The 27,435-nt window shown below is 37.6% G+C and overlaps 1 protein-coding gene across 1 annotated transcript in view; it reads left to right on the top strand.

The window, feature by feature from the left end:
• Window positions 1-27,435, top strand: part of LOC118843733 (CUB and sushi domain-containing protein 1-like) — a 2,679,416-nt gene that overhangs the window by 1,723,685 nt on the left and 928,296 nt on the right. The window contains 1 exon segment of the mRNA XM_036751485.1: window positions 3,883-3,970. Within this exon segment, the coding sequence (XP_036607380.1) occupies window positions 3,883-3,970 (88 nt within the window).

Genomic DNA, 27,435 nt, shown 5'->3' with positions numbered 1-27,435 from the left:
ATGTGTGTGCAGACAGAGGGCACAGGGTGAGCTGAATGTGAAGGGATGATCCTTAAAAATAAACTTAAATGTTGAGAGGAATGTACTGGGAGAAAGAGAAAGGGAGAAATAGAATGTAGTAAATCATCTCACAGAAAGAGGCAACAATAAGCTTGTACAGTGGAGGGAAAGAGGGAGGAGATAAGAGGGAATGAGTGAGCCTTACTTTCATCAGATTTGGCTTAAGGAGGGAATAACATACACACTCATTTGGGTATGGAAATCTGTCTTACCCTACAAGGAAGCAGGGGGTAAGGGTATAAGAGAAGGGGGATAATAGAAGGGTGACAGGAAAGGGGTAAATGTTAATCAGAAGCAAGCACTGTTGTGGAGGGACAGGTCAAAGGAGAGAATAGAATAAATGGAGGGTGGGATAGGATAGAGGGGAATATAGTTAGTCTTTCACAACATGGCTGTTATGGAAGTGATTTTCATGACTATACATGTATAACCTTTATTGAATTGCTTACTCTCTCAGTAAGGGTGGGTGGGGAGGGAGAAAGGGAGATAATGTGAAACTCAAAGCTTTAAAAATGAATGTTAAAAATTGTTTTCATATGCAACTGGGAAATAAGACATACAGACAATGGGATATAGAAACCCTATCTTGCCCTACAGGAAAATAGAAGGGAAGGGGATAAGAGAAGAAGCGGGGTGTTAGAAGGGAGGGCTGATTGGAAGAAGGGGTAATCAGAATGCATGTTGTCCTGGGGTGGGCAGAAGGGAGAAATAGGGAGAAAATTTGGAATTCAAAATCTTGTGGAAGTAAATGTTGAAAACTGAAAATAAATATTTTTTTTTAAAAAGGAAGAGTATTACTCTGTGTAGATTTAAAAAAAAAAGAATTCTGATTATATAATGTCATTTAGGCCCAGTTATTCAAATTAGCATAATGGTTACCTTCAAAATACAGAAATATTTTGAAAAATACATTTTGAAATATGCGTTTGAAAAATACATGTCTGTCTGATATCAATGTTATTATTACAAAAATAGTATCCGAGAACCAGTATTTTATTTATCATTGGATCAGGACAATGAGATTTGCTTTTTGTTATAATTTAACTCCATTCTTGAGATCTGTCAGAAGAAAACCAGTAAGACACAATTCAGATGTATTAAAACTGTAACCACTTATTCTTCATTTATAGCATCTTTTTTGCTTGGAGCAGTAGGAATCATGTGTATGTGAAATTGATTTCCATGAGTATTTTTCTTTTCGTCAGCTTTGGCTTTCAGAAAAATTAATTGCCCATGATTCTGGTAGAATAGTCATTTGGGATTTATAGCTCTCAATTGTACATAACCTGTTTGTCACCATGCATCCTCAATGCCACCTTATCCCATTTGAAAGCTTATCCCTATTTCAGGAAATCAGCCATATTTTACACCTAATCTCTATCAGAATCCTTTCTTCTCTCATCTATAATCCACTCAGGCTTGCCTAATTCATTCTGCACTGTAACAACCTTTTAACTAAATGTTTTTTTTTTTTCTCCTAGTCGGGAAGCTAGTTTTTTTTTTTTTTTTTTTTTTTTTTGCTGTAAAGAGCTTCAAGGTTGTCATGAGCTGACTTGAATGGGTCCCAACCACTCTTCCCAATTCTATTCAGCACCAGGGGATGAAAAAGAAAGGGAAACAAGGATAGACTCTTTCCAAAGTCAGACATTGCATTTGGGTGCTGTCTGAGAAGGAGGAGGGAGAAGAGGAACAAGGGCTATAGGTGTCAAACTCCAATTATTCTACCCCTAACATGAAAATGTTGTTAACATTCATGCCAACCTTCCACGCTTGTTATAGTGGCATTATCCTAATTATCCTTTGTTGCAGCCACAGCAGTTTAGTGGAGAGGGGTGGGGTTGCACCAACGCATTAAAGATGAAGGAACTGGAGGTGCAATGAAGTTACATGCTTACAGCTGCTAAAGAGAAGATTTTTAATACTAGCATGCATCTTATGACTCTAACTTAGCACTGAATCACTTCATTACCTCAAATTTGTACCCTCAAATATATCCTGCTGTTGTGCGATAAATGTTTGCATTCTGAGCATGTGATGTGCTCGTGAGCTACTGAAGAGAACATAGACTGTGGCAGGTTACAAATCTACACCACGAAGATTAAACTCATTTCCGCTCTCCCACCCCTTAAAAGATAATACCATCCTTGACATGTAATTGTCCCAGTCCTTGAGACATAATTGGTCCATAGGACCAAGGCTCACTTGTGGTAATAGCTTCTTGGTCGCCTTTGTACAAAAAAAAAAAAAAAAAAACAACTTACTAAAAGTCAAGGGACTAATCAGACTTGACACCTACTAAGTACCACTATAGCAAATGAAGAGGAAGGGAAGCTGTGTCATGCACTATCCTTATTGAAAATTCTGTAATGCTATTTTTAGCTAAGCCCCCTTTAATAATAATAATATGATTTTGTGCAGTTCTACCTTAATGTCATAAAGCTAGTAAATATCTGAGGCTAGATTTGAATTCAGATCTTTCTGACTCCTCGCCCAGTGTACTATCCACTGCTCCACCTCACTGGTCATTTCCCCCTTTCATTTTTTTCTACTTATTTTCTTTTTTTGCATGTTAACTGGGTTATAGGTATATACTTTCATTGCCATCTCTTGCCTAGATCACCAGAGCAGTTTGAGTCAGGCATGGCCCAGAATATGGGGTAAAACAAATAAATATTGACCATAGGCTTGGCTCAAAGTTGTCACTGGAACAGAAGAAAAACATTTATTTGCAATTGGATGGCCCCAGAAGAAGTCATTAACAAACATGAGAATTTTTAGATTGTAGCTTTCTTCAGCAATTTTATTTCAGAATCTATAATGAAAGAAATTTTTTTCACTTAGTTGTGCAATGATGGTTAGAATGAATTGTCAAAAGGCATTCCAGATGTGGAATTAAGAAAGTGTGGGATATATTGAGGGACTAATGAGTAGCCTGGCTTGACTGTAGTGCAGAATACAAATGAGGGAAATATATCTTTTGGCAATTCTTCTAACTGGAAAGGAAATATTAGTCAAAGAAGCAAAGCTTCAGAGAGTATGTCCTTCAAAGAACTTCAAATGGACCACTATAAAATAAAAGACTAACCTGCAATTTATGGGAAGGATTAGTATAATGAGTAATTTCACAGTCAGAGAAATGTGTTATGACATATATAGTGCTACTCTGTGCAGATGTTAACAAGATGCACTTATTAAATGTAAATCATAAAACGATACACTGTATTTTTATTCCAAGCCTTTTTTTGGATTACAGTTCTCCAGTTACCATCATTTTGAATAATTGCTTATGGCAGAAGGAGGGAATTTTCCATTTTATATAAGTTTAGGTATTCTAAGATCCACTTTGTAATTTTGAGTGAATAGCACAGTATTATGGAAGGTACAATGTGTGGGAGCCAAGAGACTCGTTTCTAGCCTTGACTCTTTTATGAGCTAGATTTGTGACTGTCTGCAAGTCTCTTCACTTATTGTCTGTTGAGTTTCTTAATGAGTAAAATGAAACAGTTGGATTAAATAATCTCTAATTTTAGAAACCTATGGTCAAGTAAATGAGATTTTAAAAACAAGGAAACATCCCAACAAAAACTTCAAAATCCTTTATGAACAGATTGTCTGTATAGTTTTTCATGTTTATTAGTCATAAATTCATTCTAGTTTTGGTAATTTCTCTGTTTCTTTAAGACAAATGCATTAGCATCAGTGACTGTATAATAATATATATTTTCTCCTTCACTTTATCTACCTAGTTTTCATTACTATCTGTATATTTTCCTGAAAGTTCTACAACATTACAATTAATATTAATGTTTCTCTCTATTTCAGTGACTCAAGGGGGTGTTGCTTTAGTGTCTGACATGTGTCCTGATCCTGGAATTCCAGAAAATGGAAGGAGAACAGGTTCTGACTTCAGGTATGAAGTAAAGGAATGCCATACGCATGATAACATTGTTACAATGAACCCCTACGCTATTACTCTTTAACATTTTAAATTTTGATGGTTTGTCTTAATTTTCACACTATCCCAATTATTATAGAAAAGGAACCTTTATGAAAGTCATAATCTTACAAGGACAATTTTTCTTATCGTGTATGCAAACATTTAGATTTGTTTAACAGCAAAATCATAAATATTTACTTGAGCCACCTCATTATTTGCATTCATATTTCACGTTGTATGGTTTCTGAATGAATTTAATAACAGATAAATGTAATTATTATTGTAGTCATTGTCTGAGCCATGAGTTCTTTTTAAAATGAGAAAGACAAATTGTGTTTTATATGAAATAAATGACTTCCATTGATATCTATCACTAGAAATTGTAGTCATTGATGATTGATAATTGACTTTAAACATATTATCTAAAAATTGTGTATTTCTTCAGTGAGGTCAGACTGCATATTCTTTGTACCTATAAAATCAGTAATTCATGAGAAATCAAATCCTAATAGACAGTAGGTTGAAGTTGCAGAGAACCAGATTTCATCTCATGTATGAGCTATCCAAAAGTGGGATGGGTTGTCTCAAGAGATAGTAGGTTCCCACTTAACTATAGGTCTTCTAGCAAAGACAAAATGACCATTTTTTGTCAGATGTATGGTATCAGGGGTGCTTATTCAGTTATGAATAAAAATAGGGAGTCTCTGAGGTAATTTCCAATTCTGAGATTTTGTGATTCTGTAAAAGGCATGATGGGGGAAAAACATTTTTTTCCTTGCTGCTATCTGTTTGTGTTTTGTAGGGAAGCAACGAACAGGAATAGAAAGGACAATAAGATATTATGTCTTTCTAATTTTTATAAAGAACCTTTGGTTCAGACACTTAGAGCTAAAGCTTGTGGGTATCAGCTCCTCCTTGTGGAAATCCCATTATCGAAGAGGTAGGAATGTGGCAGGGCATGTGTCATAGGATCAAAGTATTACAGATCCTATATTTTTAGAATTATGAGCACCCTTAGAGATAATCTGGTCCAACTACTTCATTTTATAGATGAGGAAACAGTTAAAGAACGGTAAAGGGGTAAAGGAAAATAGTGTGCCAGGGTATTGTAAAGGTAATTGAGGTGGGACTTTTTTTTAATGTTTTCTCTTTTGGAGCACTGAGGTAATCAGGTGCCTTTGATGAGTCTGGTCTTTGTTTCTTTGACTGAATCAAGAGTCTTTGACCTGTTTAAGAAACAAGAAAGCCTAGTTCACATAGATTTGAGTGGCACAGTTGTGAAGCCTGAAGAAGCATTACATGGTTTTGAGTTGCATGGTTGTGATGGCCTTTGACCCAGAACAGAGTATATAAACTCAGAAGTTAGCATTTTGTTTGGGGCTCTCATTCACTGGAAGAGTGTCATGTGATTTGACCAGAAGAGACTCTGGGTAGCTGCTGGAGCCCCCCGGCACCTCCCCCCCGGCTTTGAAAACCCAGATGTTGGTGCCTCACTCTCTGGTAACTATGTAATTCTTTGACCAGACAGCTGGAGGCCTCTCTGTTGATAGCTGTGTGTGTTTGCTCTGTTTATATTGTCTCTGTTTGTTGCTCTGAAGTTCAGGGTGCTGGCTTTTCCCCTTGAACAAAGTGAATGATATGTATGTTTGATTAAAGTGAGATTGTGTGCTGGTGTTGTTGGTCTTACACAGCCACAGTAGTGGCAAGCAGCATTGTTGCTACAGGCATATAGTAGATGGTATGATGGATTTGGAATCAGCAACATCTGGGTTCAATCCTACCTCTTCCTACTTACTAGCTGTGTAATTGTAGACAAGGCATTTAACCCTCTTGCCCTGAGAAACTGGAACGATAATACACATAGAACCATTTCTTAACATTTTTGTGTGGCCCAAATGAAGAATGCTTTGTAAACTTCAAAGTGCTACATAAATGTCAGTTGTTGTTGGTAATTATGTGGCTTTCCCAAGGTCACCCAGGTAGTAAGTAGCAGGGCCATTGTTTTAATGCTAGTCATGAGATTCCAGATTTGGTGTTTTGTCCCACAGCATATTTCTATCCATGTGATCCCACTGAAGAACTCAGATACAAAACTTTTTGATAAAAAGGGATAGTGTGATGTCAGACAAGATAGAGTGTAATAGTACCATAATTAACTACCAGTATTTCCTAACTTCTGAAACAAAAGCCTTCAGAAGGTACACGGGACAGAACTGTCTCTGACAGACTCATCATCACCTAGACTTTTCCAATATTCTGTGCAACATGTCACATAACAAGATACACAGAATTTTCCCAGTGACCCTCAAAAGCCAGAACTAGGTAAACATGGCTGTATACCATCCCTCTGACTCCATCCTACATCAGGTAATGAGAGTTACCAAGACACAACTGTTCTGCCATAAAGGTCTCTTACCTGACTCCCTTCCATTCCCTTCTTCCTACATAAATATAACTTTATAGCTATGTCTGAAAGCATGGTTATGGAATACCAGCTCAGAGACCTGGATTATTCTGATTTTCATATTCTGTGCCTAGACATAGTCAGAATTGGAAAGAGGATGGTTTTCTTATTGGGCTTATTAGCAACAGCCTGTCCTTTTCTTGTTCCACAATTTAATTGTCCTGACACCCTGACTGTGGAATAATAGAAAACAAGGGTTGGCAGATATGAAACCTAAGGATGAGTATGCAAACGTTGTTGATTTTTGTTGGTTTTATTAGACATAAAAAATAAAAATATTACAATTATCTTTTAAAAAATTTTTATTTTTACCAGAACACAAATACAGAATAGAGAAAAGAAACAAAAACATATCATAAACTTAAATATTGAAACTTAAATACAAAGTAGGAAAGAAAAAAAGCATGTCATGTGCATAGCAGACCGTAAGAGAGGATTCAAAATATGTAATACTAAATTTTCATTTCAAGAAAGCCTGCATGATAAATAATACACTTTGTGTTGAGAATAGTCCATCTATTCTTTGCTTCTTTGTGTTTTCTTTTGTTCTCTGCTATGCACTTTTAAACTTTGTTCTTTTTTTCCCCTCCCTCCAACCCCCCAGAAGGCTGCAATATAGTTTAGATATGTTTCTCAATACATACATACACATACAGATATATACATACACACATATACATGTGTATATAGACATATACTTTCACAAACATACTCTACTCCTGATCTTTGTTTTTATGTTTGTACATATCTCTTGTTTCCTATCCCTCCTGCTTCCTCTACTTTACTTCTACCCGCTACATTGCCCTCTTATTACCTGCCTACCTCCCTCTTCCACCAACCACCCTACCCTCCTATTACTTGCCTTCCCCCCCTCCAAGGATTCCTCCCCTATCCTCCCATTCCCATTAATTTAAACACCTTTTACCTATTCCCTCATTCTCTCCTCTAAAAATCCCTCCCTTGTCCTCTCCCCACTCTCTATACCCTTACCATTTTATTTCTTCTAAATTTAGAATACTTTTATACTCTTCTAAATATATATGTATTGTTCCCTCTTAAACCCATTCATGATGAAAGTAGGTCACCGGAACTACCATCCCTCCTCCCCCATCTGATTCCTCTGTGTCGGTTCTTCCTCTAACACCTCCTTTGCATAAAATAGTTACTTTTTTTAGCTGTTTCTAAATGGTTTTACTTTTTAAATTCATATCATAGTCAGATTTATCCCCCTCCTTCTTATGAGCTTGACAATTATTAATAAAAATCTTAGACATACATTTTATGTTATATAAAAGGTAAATAGTCTGTCCTTATGAATCCCTTATAGTCAGTCTGATGTTCCTCTTGGTTCTTATATGTCGAATCTTCTATTAAGTTGAGGATTTTTTTAAACAAAGTGTTGAAAGTCTGAGGGTTTGTCAAGTGTCCATTTTTTTCATTCAAGACAATACTTAAATTTGAAGGGTACCATATTTTTGGCCAGAGTCCCAGTTCTCTTGCTCTTCAATATATTGTGCTCCAAAACCTGTGGTACTTTAATGTCTCTGATGCTAGGTCTTATGTAATTCTAATTGTGGCACCATCATATTTGAATTGTTTTAATCTAGATGCTTTTAATAGTTTATCCTTGAGGTGGGGGTTTCAGAATTTGACTATAATATTCCTGTGCATAGGATCTCTTTTAAGTGGTGTTCGATGAATTTTTTTCTATTTCTACTTCCCTGCCTTGTTCTAATGCTTCAGGACAATTTTCTTTAATTATTTCTTGTATTACTGTATTAAGATTCTTTTTTTGATCATAACTTTCAGTCACTCCTGTTATTTTTATATTTTTTGTTCTTGATCTGTTCTCCAAATCTGTTGTTTTCCTCATAAGATGTTTCACTTTCTCATCAATTTTTTCATTATTCATGTTTTGTTTAATTATTTCTTGATCTCTTATGATTTCACTTTCTTCACTTTGCCCAATTCTAATTTTCAGGGTGTCATTTTCCTCCTTGAGATTCTGGATCTCCTTTGCTAATTGGTTGACTTTCCTTTCATAACCTTCTTGTTTTTCTTGGATTATTTTTATTTTTTTAGCTTTTCCTCCATCTCTGTCATTTGATTTTAAAAGTCTTTTTAAAGATCTTCTATAAATTCTTTTTGGGCACGTGATGATTTGACATTGCTCTTTGGGGGTTTCTTTAATGTCCTCCTCTGAAGATGAACCCTAGTCATCTCTATTCCTGTAATAGGTTTCTATGGTTGCATTCTTTCTCTTTTGCCTGTGCATTTTTTTATGTATTTTTTTTTGTAATCGCCTCTAGCCCTGGGGTATTGGAAATGGTGTCTCTTGCCCCAGATCTTCAGTTCTCTCCTCTAACCTGGAACCAAAGCCAAACCCCCTACCTCCTGTAGGTGCCTACAGCCAGGGGCTTTCTGTCCCACTGCTTCTGCACTCACCAGGTCTGTGCTGGTTCCTTCTCGCCCCCACCACTCTTTGCAGCACCGCTGGGTCTGGTGTTCCTCATCAGCAGAGGTTCTCTCAATCTTCCTGGGCTCAAACGCCTAACCCCCCTCACTATCCCTGGGTGAAAAGTTCCTGTGGCTGGGGCCAAGGCATTGGTTCAAACCAAGTAACTCCAGGGCTTGCAGCTAGTTGTTTAAGCAGATTGCCAGCCTGCTTGTGGTTGAATGGAACCTAGCCTGGAGGTATTTACTCCTCCCAGGGACCAAAGCAGGTCCTGGGATTTTTCTTCAGATCTTCTCAAACAGTCCCAGGAAGATCCTGGTTGTGCCCCTATTCTTCTTTGCCTCCACCCACACTTTGTTTGCCCTAAGGTGCTATTTTAGATCTTTTGTGGGGGAAAATCTTGAGATCTTGGAATTTTCTGTCCTATTCTGCCATCTTCCCAGAATCCTCTCCCTACAGTTATCTTTTTAATATAACTCAGTGGGTAGAATGAGTTGTTGGCATTGAGAACAAAGTTAAAAATCATTTACCCCACCTTTGAAACTCTCCACAATTTGTTGCCACACTACTTTTCTTTTCTTTTTTTTTTTTTTGGAGGGGGGAAGGCAGGGCAGTTGGAGTTAAGTGACTTGCCCAAGGTCACACAGCTAGTACATGTGTCAAGTGTCTGAGGCCAGATTTGAACCCAGGTCCTCCTGACTCCAGGGCCAGTGCCCTACTCACTGTGCCACCTAGCTACCCCACCAGTCTACTTTTCCAGACTTATCTCATAATTATTAGCCTCCAAATATGAAGAACTCTGGTCAAAATAATTATTTCTCAAACTTCCAAAGCATGGCTTTGCTGTCCTGCTTTGATGACTTTTTATCTCTTATCCTTGTAGTGACCAGGCTCATCCTCTGATGAATTTTCAGCTATATATTTTTAGCCCTAAGGTAATCTATTACACCAAATTTTCCCTCATTTTACCCCTTCCTAAATTACTCGGTGACTTTCCCCTTCTTACCTTGCCTAATACACTGTTTTTTGTCCCTTTAATGCAGTTATCATAATATATTCATCACAAGAGAGGGCAGCTAGACGGCGCAGTGGATAGATTTCCAGGCCTGGAGTCAGGAAGACTTTTCTTCCTGATTTCAAATCTGGTCTCAGATACTTACTGTGGGACCCAGGGCAAGTCATTTAACCCTGTTTGCTTCAGTTTCCTCATCTATAAAATGATCTGAAGAAGGAAATGGCAAATAACCTCATTATCTTTGCCAAGAAAACTCCAACTGGAGACGGAGTTAGACACAACTGAAACAAATGAACAACAATAAATTTGTCACAAAATAATAAAATATTTATATTCACTTGTGTTTATGTCTTATCTTCCTACTAAGCCATAAGCTTACTGAGGGAGGTAATGCTGTCATTTCAAATTTGTAACTTGTCTAGCAACTAGCAAATGATCTGCATATTGAGGTATATAATAAATATTTGTTGAATTAATTACACAAAAATTCACTAGCTAAAAAATAAAACCTGTTTCCAAAGAATGAAACTCATTTTTAACCTAATCTTAAGTGGTAGTTAATTTGTGGTATAGAGGGGAAAACACTATACTTGAAGTGCAAGATGAGGAGTTAGAATTCAGGGTTTGTATTTGTGTGGCACCAGATACATCCCTTAGCTTCTGTGGTCTCAGTTTCCTCATTTACCACATGGTTGTGAGGTCTGATTAGACTTGAACCAACTGGGTAATTTAGTGGATAGAGGATAGGACTTACAGTCAGGAAGACCAGAATCTAAACTCTGCTGTAGACATTCACTAGCCATAGAACTCTGAGCAAGTCATTTAACTTCTGTCAGACTGAATTTCCTTACCTATAAAAAATAGAGATAATAATCATTCTTACCTGATAGGGTAATTATGAGGATCAGTTGAAATACTTTATATAAAGAACTTTGTAGGCACTAAAGTACTATGTAAATATTAGGTAGTAATATTATTATTATTAATCATTATGTGATATATAATGTCCTATTTATGGCTGAATACAATGATCCTATCATTAACAGAAGACTTTTTTATTGCTTTCCATGCTAAAAATACTGACAGAGGAGACAGAGCCAAGATGGCAGAGAAACGTCAGGGACTCACTGGAGTTCTCCTAAATTCCCTTCCAAACAGTTTTAAATAATGCCTTAAAATCTGGAGCAGGCGAACTTTAAAAGGATGGAGTGAAACAATTTTCTAGTCCAAGACACCTTAAAAGGTTGGCAGAAAGGTCTGTAGCACTGGGGTGAGAGTACGGTGCAATCCGGAGTAGGCCAGGCTCAAGCAAGGCAACAGTAAGTCTTACCTCAGCCAGCCAGAAAAGGCCTCGAGGGAAACTGAATTGGCAAGAAGTGCTTACTGAGCTCTCAGCCTACACATGGTAAGGGGGTCAACAACTGATCAGAAGGAGATTGCAGGGGTCCATGTGCTGGCATTGGGTGCAGGACTGTTGCTATATGTGGATCTCGGTTGCAGTCCTGGGTCAGTCCCAGGGTGAGAAGGAGCACTAGAACACTAAACCTTGCAATTGTAGGGAAGCAGGGACCCTGGTCACAGTTCCAGTGCAAAAAAGAGTGCTTGTAGTTTCTCACAGAGCAGAGCACAGGTTAGAAGAGTAGTGAACACACCTCTCCTTAGGTCAAGGCTTCTTTTTTTTCCTTTCTTTTCCCCTTTCTTATTTATTTATTTATTTAATATTTTTAGTTTTTAGCACTGATTTTCACAAGAGTTTGAATTACAAATTTTCTCCCCATTTCTACCCTCCCCCCACTCCAAGATGGCATATATTCTGGTTGCCCCATTCCCCAGTCAGCCCTCCCTTCTGTCACCCCACTTCCCCCATCCCCTTTTCCCTTATTTCTTGTAGGGCAAGATAGATTTCTATGCCCCATTGCCTGTATATCTTATTTCCTAGTTGCATGCCAAAAACTTTTTTTTGAACATCTGCTTTTAAAACTTTGAGTTCCAAATTTTCTCCTCTTTTCCCTCCCCACCTACCCTCCCTAAGAAGGCAAGCAATTCCACATAGGCCACATGCATATCATGATGTAAAACCCTTCCACAGTACTCATGTTGTGAAATACTAACTATATTTTGCTCCCTCCTGTCCTATTCCCCCTTTATTCAATTTTCTCCCCTGACCCTGTCCCTTTTCAAAAGTGTTTGCTTTTGATTACTTCTTCCCCCTATCTGCCTTCCCTTCGATTGCCCCCCATTTCTATCCCCTTCCCCCTACTTTCATGTGGGGTAAGATACCCAAATGATTGTATATGGTATTCCCTCCTCAAGTCAAATCCGATGAGAGCAAGATTCACTCATTCCCCCTCACCTGTGCCCTCTTCCCTTCCAACAGAACTACTTTTTCTTGCCATTTTTGTGTGAGATAATTTATCACATTCTATCTCTCCCCTTCTCCCTCTCTCAGTATATTCCTCTCTCATCCCTTAATTTGATTTTATTTTTTTAGATATATCCCTTCATATTCAACTTACCCTGTGCCCTCTGTCTCTCTATATATGTATATTCCCTTCAGCTACCCTAATACTGAGGTCTCATGAATTATACACATTATTTTTCCATGTAGGAATTTAAACAAAACTGTCCCACTTTAATAAGTCCCTTATGATTTCTCTTTCCTGATTACCTTTTCATGCTTCTCTTGATTCTTGTGTTTGAAAGTCAAATTTTCTATTTAGCTGTGGTCTTTTCACTGAGAAAGCTTGAAAGTCCTAAAATAGATCAAGGCTTCTTAAAGTTTTCCACTTGAGACACCATCAGTGCTTCTTAGATCATACCACCTTAAACACAAAAGCAGAAGACAACAAAGTCAAAACTGCTATATCCAAGCCTCAAAGAAAGATGTGAATTGGTCTTAGGATCAAAAATAATTCCTGTAGGGGGGTGGGGCCAAGATGTCGGTTGGAAAACAGGGACTTGAGCGAGCTCCCCCACAGGTCCCTCCAAACACCTATAAAAATGGCTCTGAACAAATTCTAGAACTGTGGAACCCATGAAATAGCAGAGGGAAGCACAGCTCTAGCCCAGGACATCCTGGATGGTCACCAGGGTAAGGTCTATCCCACAGAATTGGAAGCGGAGAAGAGCAGAGCCCAGCATGAGCTGTGCCCAGACCAACCAGACTGGGAGCTGGGCGGAACAAGCCCTCGCACCCTGAATCAGTGAGCTGTGGCAGTTACCAGACTTCTCAACTCACAAACACCAAAGACAATAGAGAAGGTTAGTGGGAAAAGCTGCTGGGACAGAGTGAAAGGAGTTCATGGTTTGGCCACTGCCCTGGGGGCAGCAGAGGTGGTGCAGCTCTGAGGCTGCTTACAGAACTGCAGCTGCAGTTGCTTCTGGCCCCAGGACCACCTGGTGGGAGGAATTAAGTGGTGGATCTGAGGGGGAGTGCAGAGCCAGCTTAGGTCTGAGTCTGGTCCAGTTTGGCGGTTCTTGGGGGAGGAGGAGTGCTGGTGTGGCAGAGCTTGCTGTGTAGAAATAGCTCTGAAAACAGTGCAGCCCCTTAAGCTTGGGACAAAGTACTCTATACTCTACAATCAGTCATACCCTGATAAAAACTCAGCGGTCAAGTAAGTTGGCTGGGAACAAGGCCAGGATGTGAAAACAGACTCAGACCCAGACTCAGACCCAGACTCAGACTTTGGAATCTTTCTTTGGTGACAAAGACCAACACATACAGCCAGAAGTCAACAAAGTCAAAGAGCCTACATTAAAAGTCTACAAGAAAACATGAACTGGTCTCAGGCCATGGAAGAGCTCAAAAAGGATTTGGAAAAGCAAGTTAGAGAAGCAGAGGAAAAATTGGGAAGAGAAATGAGAGTGATGCAAGAAAACCATGAAAAACAAGTCAATGACTAGCTAAAGGAGACCGAAAAAATACTGAAGAAAATGACACCTTAAAAAATAGACTAACTCAAATGGCAAAGAGCTTCAAAAAGCCAATGAGGAGAAGAATGCCTTGAAAGGCAGATTTAGCCAAATGGAAAAGGAGGTCCAAAAGACCACTGAAGAAAATACTACCTTAAAAATTAGATTGGAGCAAGTGGAAGCTAGTGACCAAAGGAATGAAAAAGTGGAAGACAATGTGAAATATCTCGTTGGAAAAACCACTGACTTGGAAAATAGATCCAGGAGAGAGAATTTAAAAATTATTGGACTACCTGAAAGCCATGATCAAAAAAAGAGCCTAGATACCATCTTTCAAAAAATTATCAAGGAGAACTGCCCTGATATTCTAGAGCCAGAGGGTAAAACAGAAATTGAAAGAATCCACAGATGGCCTCCTGAAAAAGATCTCAAAAAGAAAACTCCTAGGAATACTGTCTCCAAATTCCAGAGCTCTCAGATTAAGGAGAAAATACTGCAAGCAGCCAGAAAAAAACAATATGAGTATTGTGGAAACACAATCAGAATAACATAAGATCTAGCAGCTTCTACATTAAGGGATTGAAGGGCTTGGAATATGATATTCCAGAGGTCAATGGAGCTAGGATCAAAACCAAGAATCACCTACCCAGCAAAACTGAGTATGATGCTCCAAACAAAATATGAATTTTCAATATAATAGAGGACTCTCAAGCTTTCTCAGTGAAAAGACCAGAGCTGAATAGAAAATTTGACTTTCAAACACAAGAATCAAGAGAAGCATGAAATGGTAAACAAGAAAGAGAACTCGCAAGGGGCTTACTAAAGTTGAACAGTTTTGTTTGCATTCCTACATGGGAAGCTGATGTGTATAATTCATAACAGCTCAGTATTAGGGTAGCTGAAGGGAATATGCATATATATATATATATATGTATATACATAGACAGAGGACATAGAGTGAGTTGAATATGAAAGGATGATATCTAAAAAATAAAATCAAATTAAGGGATGAGAGAGGAATATATTGAGAGAGGGATAAAGGGAGAGATAGAATGGGGTAAATTATCTCACATAAAAGTGGCAAGAAAAAGCAGTTCTATAGGAAGGGAAGAGGGGGAGGTGAGGGGAAAGGAGTGAATCTTGCTCTCATGAGATTTGACCTGAGGAGGGAATACCATACACACTCAATTGGTTATCTTACCCCACAGGAAAGAAGGAGGAAGAAGATAAAAAGGGGGGACAATGGAAGGGAAGGCAGATAGGGGGAGGAGGTAATCAAAAACAAACACTTTTGAAAAGGGAAAGGGTCAAGGAAGAAAATTCAATAAAAAGGGGTAGGAAAGGAGCAAAATATAGTTAGTCTTTCACAACATGAGTATTGTGGAAGGGTTTTACCTAATGATACTCATGTGACCTATGTTGAATTGCTTGCCTTCTTAGGGAGGGTAGGTGGGGAGGGAAGAGGGGAGAGAATTTGAAACTCAAAGTTTTAAAAGCAGATGTTCAAAAAAAAGTTTTTGCATGCAATTAGGAAATAAGATATATAGGCAATGGGGCATAGAAATCTATCTTGCCTTACAAGAAAGTAAGGGAAAAGGGGATGGGGGAGTGGGGTGACAGAAGAGAAGGCTGACTGGGGAATGGGGCAACCAGAATATATGCCATCTTGGAGTGCGGGGAGGGTAGAAATGGGGAGAAAATTTGTAATTCAAACTCTTGTGAAAATCAGTGCTGAAAACTAAAAATATTAAATAAATTAATTAAATAAAAATAATTCCCAGAAAAGCTCAAAAAAGATTCTAAAAATCAAATCAGAAACACAGAGGAAAAATTGGGGAAAAAATGTGAGAGAGGGAAGAAAATCATGAAAAAAGGCAACATTTTAGCAACAAGGCACAAAAAACCTAAAGAAAATAACACTTTAAGAAACAGAATTTACCAAATCATTAAAGAGGCACAGAAATCCAATGAAGAGAGAAACTCCTTTAAAAAGTCCAATTTTGCCACATGGAAAAAAGATGTACCAAAATGTACTGAAGAAAAGAACTCCTTTAAAAAGTAGAATTGGCCAGAGGAAAAGCAGGTAAAAAAGCTCACTGAAAAAAAGAATAGTGAAAAATTGGAATTAGGCAAGTGGAACCGCCGGGAGACATCAAGAAACAATAGAAGATAACCAAAAGAATGAACTAATAGAAGAAAATTAGAAATATCTTATTAGAAAACAATTGACCTGGAAAATAGGTCTAGGAGAGGTAATCAAAGAATTGACTCCCTGAAAGTCATGATAAGAAAAGAGCCTAGACATCATCAAAAAATTAATAAGGAAAACTTCAACATTAAATGATCAGAGGACTTGGACCATGATATTCTAGTGGGCAAAAGAGCTAGAATTACAACCAAGAATCACATACCCAGCAAAATTGAGTACAATCATTCAGGGGGAAAATGGGTCTTTAATGAAACTGACAACTTTCAAGTATTCTGGATGAAAAGACCAGAGCTGTATAAAAAAACTGACTTTCAAATAAAAGACTCAAGAAAAGCATAAAATAATAGAAAAGAGAAATTGTAAGGGATTCAGATTAAAGTTTGCATTTCTGCTCAAGAAGATGATATTTGTAACTCCTATGAACTTTGTCATTATTATGGCATTTAGAAGGAATATTCATAGACAGAGGGCATGGGTGTGAGTTGAGTATGATGGGATGATATCCAAAAAAACAAAATTAAGGGCTGAGAAAGAGGAATGCACAGGAAGAAGGAGAAAGGGAGAGGTGGAATGGTGTAAATTATCTCACATAAAAGAAGCAGAAAAGAACTTTTACTGTGGAGGGGAACATGTGGGAGGTTGGGAGAATGCTTGGACTTTACTCCCACTGGAATTGATATACACTTACATATAAAAAGCTACGTTGCCCTGCAAAAAAGGAAGAGGGTGTATTGGCAACCAAAAATGGGCTCCTTAGCACTTAGTCAACAAGTGCCCTTGACTAGTTTGGCTTTTTCCCCTGAACTGAATACTGTTTGTATGTTGGACTGGAGTAAGCTTGTCGGCCCCTTCACCTTGCTTCCCTTGCTTAAGCTGATGGAAAGAACCTGTGCTTTCCCAGTCAACCCCTTCACCTTGCTTAAGCAGATTGAAAGAACCTGTGCTTTCCCCGGCGTACCTTACCCCCCCCCCCCCCTGCAAAAGCCGGATGGTTAAAAGCAGCTCCTGTTGGAGCCAGAGGCTGCCACAGCCACAGTCACAGCCACAGCCACAGCCACAGCCACAGCCACAGCCACAGCCACAGCTGAAGCAGGAGCTGCCAGTAGCAGAGCTGACCTACGGGAGGAAGCTGAACAAAGACTTCAGGCCAGTGGGTAATCTTTTTACCATAGAGGGGGAAGCATGATTTTGCTTTACGCAATCATGCTTCTCTGTAGCCTCCTGGTTACTCTTTCAAGGCGTACTTATTGGGCCTGGAAGCTGTTGATCAATATATCAAAATGGAGTTGCTGGTTCATGGGTTGGTTACTGTGGAGCCTAAATATATGTTTTGATTCTTCTACCTTCTACTTTGAGAGTTTCTTATATCCGGCGGTTCCGAACCTTTCAGACATGTTTATGATCCTCTTTGAGATTATAAACTCTGCCCTCCTATTACAGAGGGGAAGGGGATAAGTGAAAGGGGGACTAATAGAAGGGAGGGTAGATTGGAAGAGGCAATAGTCAGAGGCACAACACTTTTGAGGGTGGACATGGTGAAAGGAGAGAGAGAGCATGATAAATGAGGGGGATAGGATGGAGGAAAACACACAATAATTATAACTATGGAAAAGTTTACAGCAGATTTCTCTGATAAAGGCCTCATTCCTTAAATATATAGAGAAGTAAATCATATTTATGAAAACAAGAGCCATTCTCCAGTTGATAAATGGTCAAAGCATATGAACAGGCTGTATTCAGATGAAGTAACCAAAGCTATCTATAGTCATATAAAAATGCTCTAAATCACTATTGATTAGAGAAATGCAAATCAAAGCAACTTTGAGGTACCACCTACATCTATCCTATTGGTTAATAAGACAGAAAAGGAAAATGACAAATGTTGGAGTGTATGTGGGAAAATTGAAACACTAATCTACTGTTGGTTGAGTTGTGAGCTGATTCAGTCATTATGGAGAACAATTTGGAACTATGCTCAAAGAGTTATAAGGCTGTGCAAACCCTTCGATCCAACAGTACCACTAGTAGGACTCTATATCAAAGAGATTAAAAAATAAAAAGGACCTATATTTACAAAAATATAGTATCTTTTTTAGTGGTGGCAAAGAATTAGAAATTGAGGAGATGCCCATCAATTAGGGAATTGCTGAACAAGCTGTATTACATGAATGTAATGGAATAGTATTGTGCAATAAGAAATGATGAGCAGGATGCTCTCAGAAAGAAAAAAAAAACATGGAAAGACTTATATAAACTGATGTAAAATGAAGTGAGCAGAACCAGGAGAACATTGTACATAGTAACAGCAATATTGTGTGATGGTCAACTATGAATGACTTTTCTGTTCTCAGCAATACAATGATCCAAGACAGTTCTCAGTGACTTATGATGAATAATGCTATCCATCTCCAGAGAAAGAACTGAGGGAATATGAAAGCATACCTTAAAAAAATCTTTATTTTCCTTTTCTGCACAACATGACTAATATGCAGATATGTTTTGCATGACTGGACATGTATAACGTGTCAAATTGCTTGACTTTGCAATAAAGGAGGTATGAAGGGAGATATACGGAACTCAAATTTTTAAAAACAAATGTTAAAATTATTTTCACATTTAATTGGGAAAAATAAAATCTTAAATTAAAAAATAAAAATTCTGATAGAATCTCACATTTATGTAGCACTTTGAGGTTTGTGAAACACTTTCCTTACAACAAGCCCTGAGAGGAAGATAGATGACAGTCAGAGCTATAGTCGTAGTGGTTAGAGTGCCAGCTTTGGAGTCAGAAGCCTGGGGGTTTGATTCTAGCCTGTGGAAGTCATTCATTCAGCTTTGGTTTCCTCAACTGTTAAAAAAATAAAATGGGGATAAAAATAACACATATCCTACAGTGTTGTGAGGAACAAATCAGATAGTAATTGTAAAGAACTTTTCAGTATTTAAAGTTTGCAAACAATTTGTTGGGTATGTTATAGTAAGAATTCCTTCTGTATATAGGTTGAACTAGATAGCTGTTGAGGTGTCTTCCAACTCTCACATACTGTGATTCTGTGAAGTGCTATATAAATGTCAGATATTATTAACATACTAATATATTAACTAATTAATTAACTAATTAACATAATAGTATATTATTAACATACTATAGGTGTTATAATTATATTACTCATGAGGAAACTGAGTCTCAGAGAGATTAATCCATGGATGTGAAATAGTTACAGTGGATTAACTCCATTGTGGAAATAAAGATAAAGAGCAGGGATTTCAATTACCAATATCATTCTCTGTGAAGCTCTATTCATGAACAGCATTCATGCCAGGTTCAATTTTCACTTTCAATTGTACTTCCCTGGCCTGTTGAGTTCCATAGCCTGCCATCCCTGGAAAGTCTGCCTAGTGACCTGGCATCATGGGGATTTTCTGGCCTGCTGTGTGGAGTCCATCCAGCCCTAGGCCTGTTATAGAGATGCAGTCTAAATCATAGAGGTCCTGATCCTTGCCAGAATACATGCAGCGACCATGTCTCCAATTATTTCCCAACTCAGAGTGAGCCAGAGAAACGGCTCACTAAAGAGGTCAGCTTTATCAGAGAGGCTAGGAAGAGACATTTTATTCTCAAGTCTTTGGTACATAGAAGGATGAAAAAGACTTTGTGCCTATATGTTAGAAACCTTCCAGGGCCTGGTTTTATATCTTCCCCTTGGTGGTCCCAATTGATACTAGGGAAATACTATAGTCTAATCCTAAGAGCATACATTAGGCCTCAAAAAACCTGACCCAGAAGAATTAAGTCAATAAATTGACAAGCACTTGTTAAATGCTTATAGTGTGCCAGGAATGGTGCTAAGCTCTGGAGAGGAATGGGGACATGGATCTGTGTTGATCCACTTTCCTGTGGTCACAGAGGTAGCAAGTGTAAGAGCCAGGAATCAAATCCAAGTCAAAGGATCATAGGATTTAAAATCTGAAAGAAACCATAGAAACAGTATAATCGTTTTGCAATGAGAGGACTTCAGTTCAAATCATAGTTTTTCTGCAACTTGGATAAGTCACAATTTTTCTGGGGCTCATTTACTCATTTGTGAAATTAAATGATTGAAGTAGATGGCACCTGAAGTTCAATTCTCAAACTGGATTCTATTTCTAGCAGAGGAGTCAGTAAACTACATAGGCCAAATCTAGCCCAGTGCCTGGTTGTGTATGGTCTACAAACAAAAATAGTTTTTACATTCTAAAATATAGTAATGTATTGTTAGGCACTGTTTGTTAACTCCTGATTTAGCCCAACATCCTGGTTTTACATCTGAGGAAATTAAGGTTCATAGAGATTAAATAATTTATACACCACTACCAAGCAGCATGACTGGATTTGAACCCAGGTCCTTTGATTTCCCCTTGCTTTTCACATCATTCTCCTCTGTTCCTTTCTTGATGCTCCCAACTCTCTAGATTTCTTTCTCCATTAATTTCAAGCAGCTTTCTGTCCTTGGAAGACTATGCCTCTGCTGTTCTCCAAGTAGCCTTCTCATCCTGGAAGAACCTTCAGCACCTTTACCCTTTTCGTGCTAGAAGTGCCCTGTGCTTCTGTCCCTTCCTTTAATTGGCCAGTTCCTCCTAGAACATCATTTTTTTTAAAAAGTATACATTCTAGCCATATTAAATCCTTTATTCCTGTCCAAGCTCTAATCCTGATTCTCTAGATTTTTTTTCTTTTTTTGAACCATGGCCCTGTTTGGGAACCTTCTCTTCTCACCTCTCACCCCCTTTCATTTATATTGTCTTCCTGCTTTAGAATGTATGCTCCCCTGGAATGGGACTATCTTTCTTTTTCATTTAACTCTTCACTTTCCATTAGTTCTTCTGAACTATCTTCAAATGTATCCAAGTTTCATTTATCCTTAAGAGACCTTCAGTAGAACCTATCATGCCCTCGGCCTATCATTCTATATCTCTTCTCCCTATCTCAGTTAAAGTAGAACTTTCTATACAGTTATTACCTCCACTTCTCTTGGTCACTCCTCAAATCTTTGCAGTCTGTCTTCAAGCCTTATCAATCAATTGAAACTACTCTTTCCCAAGTTATTAATGATCTATTAATAAGAAAAATATGATATGTTTTTTCTTAGTTCTCATTCTTGTTGGCTAATTTGCTGGATCTGATGCTACTGACCACTCTCCTCTCCTAGCTGCCTTCTCTTTTCTACATTCTCATTACATCATTCTCCATTATAACATTCTCTTTCTACTTGTCTAACTATCCCTTCAGTCTCCTTTGCTGTCACGTAATCTGTGTCATGTTCCCCAACTGTGGATGTCTTCCAGTGCTGTCAGTGACCCTCTTCTTTCCTGTTTCTACATATTCTTAGTGATTTCATCATCTCCATAGGTTTAATTATCATTATGCAGATGTCTCACACATCTACATATTCACAGTCTCCCATTATCAACTACCTAGTGGACATTTCAAAATAGATGAGTCAGAGAGATCTTAAATTCAACATTTCCAAAATGGAACTCTTTTTTTATCCCAAATCCTCCATTTTTTCAATTTTCCCTTTTTTTCTTGAAGGTACCACCATCTTTTTAGTCTCCCAGGCTTAAAACCTCATTCCTTTTTCAGCCAACACATCTAGAAAGTTGCCAACTCTTGCCCATAGCAGCTCTCACATCAGACTCTTTTTTCTGGTTATACAGGTACACATTAATTCTGGCCCTCATCACATCACATCTAGACTGTCATTACAGGTTTCTGGTTGGTTTCCCTGCTTCAAATCTCTCCACTTTCTTGTTTACCCTCCCCCTGCCAGATGAAAAAGTAATTTTCCTTATATGCAAATCTTACCATATCATTGCCCTACTCAATAATTTACCATAGTAGCTTCCTATTGCCGCTAAGATCAAATAGAAAAGCCTCTGCTTAATTTTTAAAGCTCTTTAATACTTGTCCTCAACTTATCTTTCCTGGCTCATTTTACTTTACTCTGTTTTCTGTCCAATCAGATTGGCTTTCTCTCTGTTCCTTATGTACTACTTTCCATCTCTCATCTTCATGCCTTCACTTTGACCATCTCAATGACTGGAATGCTTTCCCCTCTCTTTTCCTCATAGAATCCTCTTTTCATTCAAGCCACAGCTCAGGAGACATCTTTACGTGAAGCCTTTCCTCATCTTCCCAACTTGTAGTGCCTTCCCTCCCTCATATTTATTCATCCCTAAAGATAAGTTCCTGAGGCCTCTATCTTTGTATGTACATACAGTGAGTATGTACATGTGTGTTTACACATGTTGTTCCTACACTCCTATTGAAATATAAACTATTTGAGATGAAAGATTGTCTCATTCTTTCTATTCATATCACTAGTGTTTAGCATAGTGCCTGAAATATATCAAGCATTTAACCTATGTTGTTTGATAGGATCAAAGATCGGTAGCTACAAGGGATCTTAGAAGCCATCCAGTCCAACCCACTCATTTACAGATGAGTAAACTAAGGCTAAGTAGATTAACGATTTGGTCAAGATTTCATAGGGAACAATTAATAGGGAGAGAATTTGAACACCGTTCTTGGGATTACAAGTTCATTAGTCTTTCTGCCATACCACAACGCACAATTGCTTGTATACTGCTATTTTTTACTATGTAGGAGGGCATTAACAATGAGTACATGTGCCTAGCCACATACACAGTACTTCTTACTCATATCCTAATATATACCTGAGGCTGCTAAGCCCTACCATTATCCTGGTTCATGTGAATTCTTTTACATTCTAGCATGCATTTATAGCAGCCAATTTCACTTGAAACATACTTACTATACTATAACACACCAATGTTTACCAAAAATCACTGCATTGGCTGACCTCTGTTACAATTGTCCCCTATTTTTCTTACTCCCAGGACAGTGTTTTAGCCACTAAAACAGTCCAATACCATATTTAAATATAGTTCTTATGGCTTCTACATCTGTCCACAAAATCGAAGGGACCTGCTTCCATTTTAACTGTGCCAGGGCACAGTTATTTCCCATTTTGCCAACATAAGCTCCACTAATTCTAAACTTTCAACAAATGTGAGGTTTAGGAGTTTGTATTTCAGCCATTATGAAATAGGTAATAAAAAAGGAAAAAAGAAAAAAAGTAGGTAGCTATTGAAGATTTTTGAGCACAGGAGGAAAATGGACAGATAGGAGAGGGTATAATATTTCACAAAATCTCATGTTGTCTTTGATGACAAGATGAAGATACTGGGTTAGACAATTATTAAATGGTTATTTAAATGATTGATCCCAGGGATAGTCATTAAAGGTTTAATGCCCACTAGAAAGGGAAATAGTAGTGGAGTATCTCAGGGATGTGTCATTGGCATTGTAGAGGTTTTGTTTGTTTACAGTTTTACAAATGACCTGGGTAAATACATAAATCTCATGCTTTTCAATTATTTTTTATACAAGAGAGACTAGTAGGGATAGCTAACACATTGAATGACAAAGAAGGGATCTAAAATGGTCTTGAACAGATAGAATGTTGACCTATGTATATCTAATAGGATTAGATTTAATTGGAATAAATATAAATCCTTAACATTTAGGTTCAAAATACATATCTAAAGTACAAAATGTGTATTTGTGGCTACAGTAATTTATTTGAATGTAATCTGGGCTTTTGAAAAAAACAGAAACTCAATATCAATCAGCAACATACTATTTCAGCAAAACAAAAATAACAAAACCAGACAAGCCCCCAGAAAAATAAAATATAAAATTGAGATATATTGTGAGAAGCAGATTATATAGAATATAGGAGATATAGGAAACAGTCCCATTGTAGTTGAAGGACATTTAAGGAATACATATATATTTTTTTTCACTTCTAGGTGTCACATTTTAGAAAGATGAAAATTATACAGAAGAGGTGACCAGGATATCAAAAGGTGTTATGATTGAGCCTTATAAAGATCTGATGAGGGAACTGGGTAGTGATTAGCTTAGAAAAGAGAAGACAGGGAGAAGGATGATTGCTCTCTTCAAGTATTCAAAAGGCCATCACATGGAAGAGGGATTAGATTTGCTCTGCCTGGACCTGGAGAGTTGAAATAGTAGAAATCACATGAAAGCAAGTTTATGATTGATATAATGGAAAAATTTCTAGACATTAGAACTCTCCAGAAATAGAATGGACTATCTTGGGAGGTAATAGTCTCTCTCACTGGAAGTCTTTGAGTAGAGACTGTATATCCATTTGACATTTGTAGCAGGGATTCTTATGCAGATATGGGTGGGAGATGATTTTGAGGTTACTTGAAATTCTGAGGGTCTGTGATTTACACATGAATATTAGATGTCCACCTTAACTGAAAAAAATTGTGTCAGGAGCACAAAAATTATTATGAGACAGGGCTTTCTTGTAAATATTGAAATGAGTCAGAAGTGGAACCTGAAGACGAAGGTTGGATTTCTTTTCCATAGGTCAGTTGTATCTAATCACAAGACAGATAATTTTATTAGTTTCATTTTATTCCTTATTCCTTAATGTTAGTAGCTTATTTATTGTTTTCTATTTCTAACCCTATGCTCCTTTTCCTCCTTCAGTTCTTTCATTTCCCTAGCATGCAAAAATTTTGTTGAACTGATTACTCTTTTTTTTAATTTCAAATTACAAAAATATAAAGTGGAATAGAATGTGTTAAGAAACACAGTTGGCCATTTGGACTCTTCCCAAAATATTGGCCCAGGGAAAACACTAACATGCAGCATAAGCCAAAAAACTATATAAATTTTGATATTTCACTATTCAAAGAGGAACTGGAGTTGAACTCTCTTTACTATGCGTAGTGCATAGAGACAAGAATAAAATCGCAATATCTTATAGGAGATCAATGTGCTGGAAAACTCACTCATATAAAAGGAGATATCTTTTATTTTTTTAGAGCAAATTTTGCTAAGTGTTCTAATTCAACAGTATTTTATGTGTAGTCTGCCCTAGAGAATTTAGTTTAGAAACTACTCACAACTTAATCTAAAAGATAATTTACTGTGTCTTAAAGAAAGAGATCTTCGAATGACATTTCAAAAACAAGTTCCTTTGATTATCCCTAAAGATGAGACAACAAAGTTCAGCCTATTAGGTTACAATAGTGATTTTTTTGACATTGAGATTTGCAAAATATTTGGGAAATTTCTGTTTTTCCAAATTAATACAAAAAGTTGTTTCCAAAGTATATGATTTGTTTAATATTTATTTTTAAGTCAAATATGAACAACAACAGAATTCAGGTTTTTATTATTTTTTTTTTTGGAGTTTTAGCTGAAGCTCCTCAGTGAATTAGACATTTTTATTCAGATAATTATGGTTGGCATTAGGCTAAGAATGGGATGCGCATTTTTCACAACCTTTCCAACTTCAAAGAGAGGTACAAGCCTCATTAATTTAAACTAATGGATGAGGTCACTCTTAATTAGTTAAAGTATGAGCCTGAGACTTTTTCAAGTACATATAGTAACCCAAACTAATGACTACCATTATTAAGATGAGATCTTATGCTTAAGTAATTTGTAGTTAGCTCAGGTATAATGATCACAACAAAGATACATAAATGAGTATGAATGAATTAATGGACGAATGGGTGGCTGCATGGGCAGTTAAATTCAAAAGCAAAATAAATGCTTATTATGTGTTCACACTGTGCTTTGGGGATGAAAGTCAGAAAGCAAGATAGTCCCTGCTCTTAAAGAGCTTTTTTTCTAAAGAGAGAGAAGGCACATAGAGAAGGTTTCAGTTACCAATCCTACAATCCTTTAGAGAGCAGTATTGAAGCAGATCATATGGCATTGTCTATAATGTTATTCACACTGCTAAAATCATATGGTATTTGATACTTGATCATTTGATAATGCCAAGGACTTTGGTATAAGAACTGTCTTTTCTAAGTCTATAGAAGTCATGACTATAGTACCTGCAGATGTAACTGCCAGGTTACATCTCCATGGAGGTTACTTCCCAGGATTATGGCTCTGAGGGCTGGGGTTGTAGTGGGTGTAGTGATTGGTGGAGTGATTGGTGCCACTTCTAAGGCTCTTAGGAATACATGTCTATCATTGAAACTTGGTCAGCTGTTGGTATTGTTTGTTGGGAAGAAGATGGGCTCTTATTCCATACTGATGTCTCCCTTCAATGAAGGCTGTGGGGCTCAAGTTTGGAAATAAAGCCAGTTGCCTGGAGGGCACTGTTATTCCTCAACCTCTGGGTTGAGAGTTCTGGATTTTCTCCCTTGGAGTAGGAAGGGAGATGGTGGTGGAGATTTTTGTGATTGATTTGACCAGCAAATTATTACTGCCTGTCTTTACTTCAGGGGGCCTCTCTTCTTTAACTAGACTGTCTTGCTTGCCATGTAAATGTATTACTATAATGTTTATTTTTTTTTCTTTTAGGTTGAACATTCCTCCTTCAGTCTATATGACACTTGTTATTTCTTCAGGAATTCCTTTTTTTAAGGTGGGGTATGGATGCAAATTTCAGACTAGATAGGTCATTTGAAACATTAGACTCTGCTTGTCCTGAGGGCTGGAAACAATGAATGAAGCCTGCAGAGAGGAAGATTTCGGCTCAATGTAAAGAAATTTATCACAACCTGTAGAAATAGACATAAGTGGATAAGGGTACTTATTGAGATAGTAGATACCAGTCAGTGGAGGGCATCAAGCGAAATCTGGATGACCAAATGTGAGGAATGTTTTAAAATCCATTCCTCATGTGCAGATAGGACCAGACACTCCCTAAGATTATTTCTAATTTTGAGATTGTTTGGGATTCAGGAATTCTGAATTAGTAAGGTCCCAATTAATGAAGTTTTCTTATATATAATCTATATTAATCCTATGGCATTTATCTTTGTAACTAAATTCTGTCCTAAAGGCAGGCATCTGTTGTAGCAAGTGACTATTTTATTTTCATTAATGAAATGGATGGAAAAGGTCACTTTGTAATTAGCCTAGTATGCTATGCCAACATTTACAAACCGGCATGTCAGGACACAACAATGCATTCAGAAGACATTAGACATACAGAGTAAAAGTCTAGATTTCTTCAAGGCTTGGATTCTTCTACTATTCAGAGAGTTGCCAGACGACTGCTGGCTGTGTTCCTGCATTCTAACTATTTTAGCCATCCTTTCCCCTGCAGGTCACTTTGACAATACTCTGAAATTAGAATGATGTTCAAGATTAGTCTTCTCTTTAAGAAATCCACAACCTTGAAGCAGATGCTACTTCTTCCTCTTCTCCTTTCTCTTTTCTTCCTCTTTTTGTGGAAAAACACTTTTTCCACAGGAGTAGCATATCCTCCTATCTACTTCTCTGTCACTGTTCATCTATGGTAACTGTTAT

The sequence above is a fragment of the Trichosurus vulpecula genome, chromosome 3, assembly GCF_011100635.1.
Source record: "Trichosurus vulpecula isolate mTriVul1 chromosome 3, mTriVul1.pri, whole genome shotgun sequence".
NCBI classification, from domain to species: Eukaryota; Metazoa; Chordata; class Mammalia; order Diprotodontia; family Phalangeridae; genus Trichosurus; species Trichosurus vulpecula.
The sequence above is the reverse complement of the archived record's forward strand: the minus strand, read 5'-3'. Positions and strand labels throughout refer to the sequence as shown.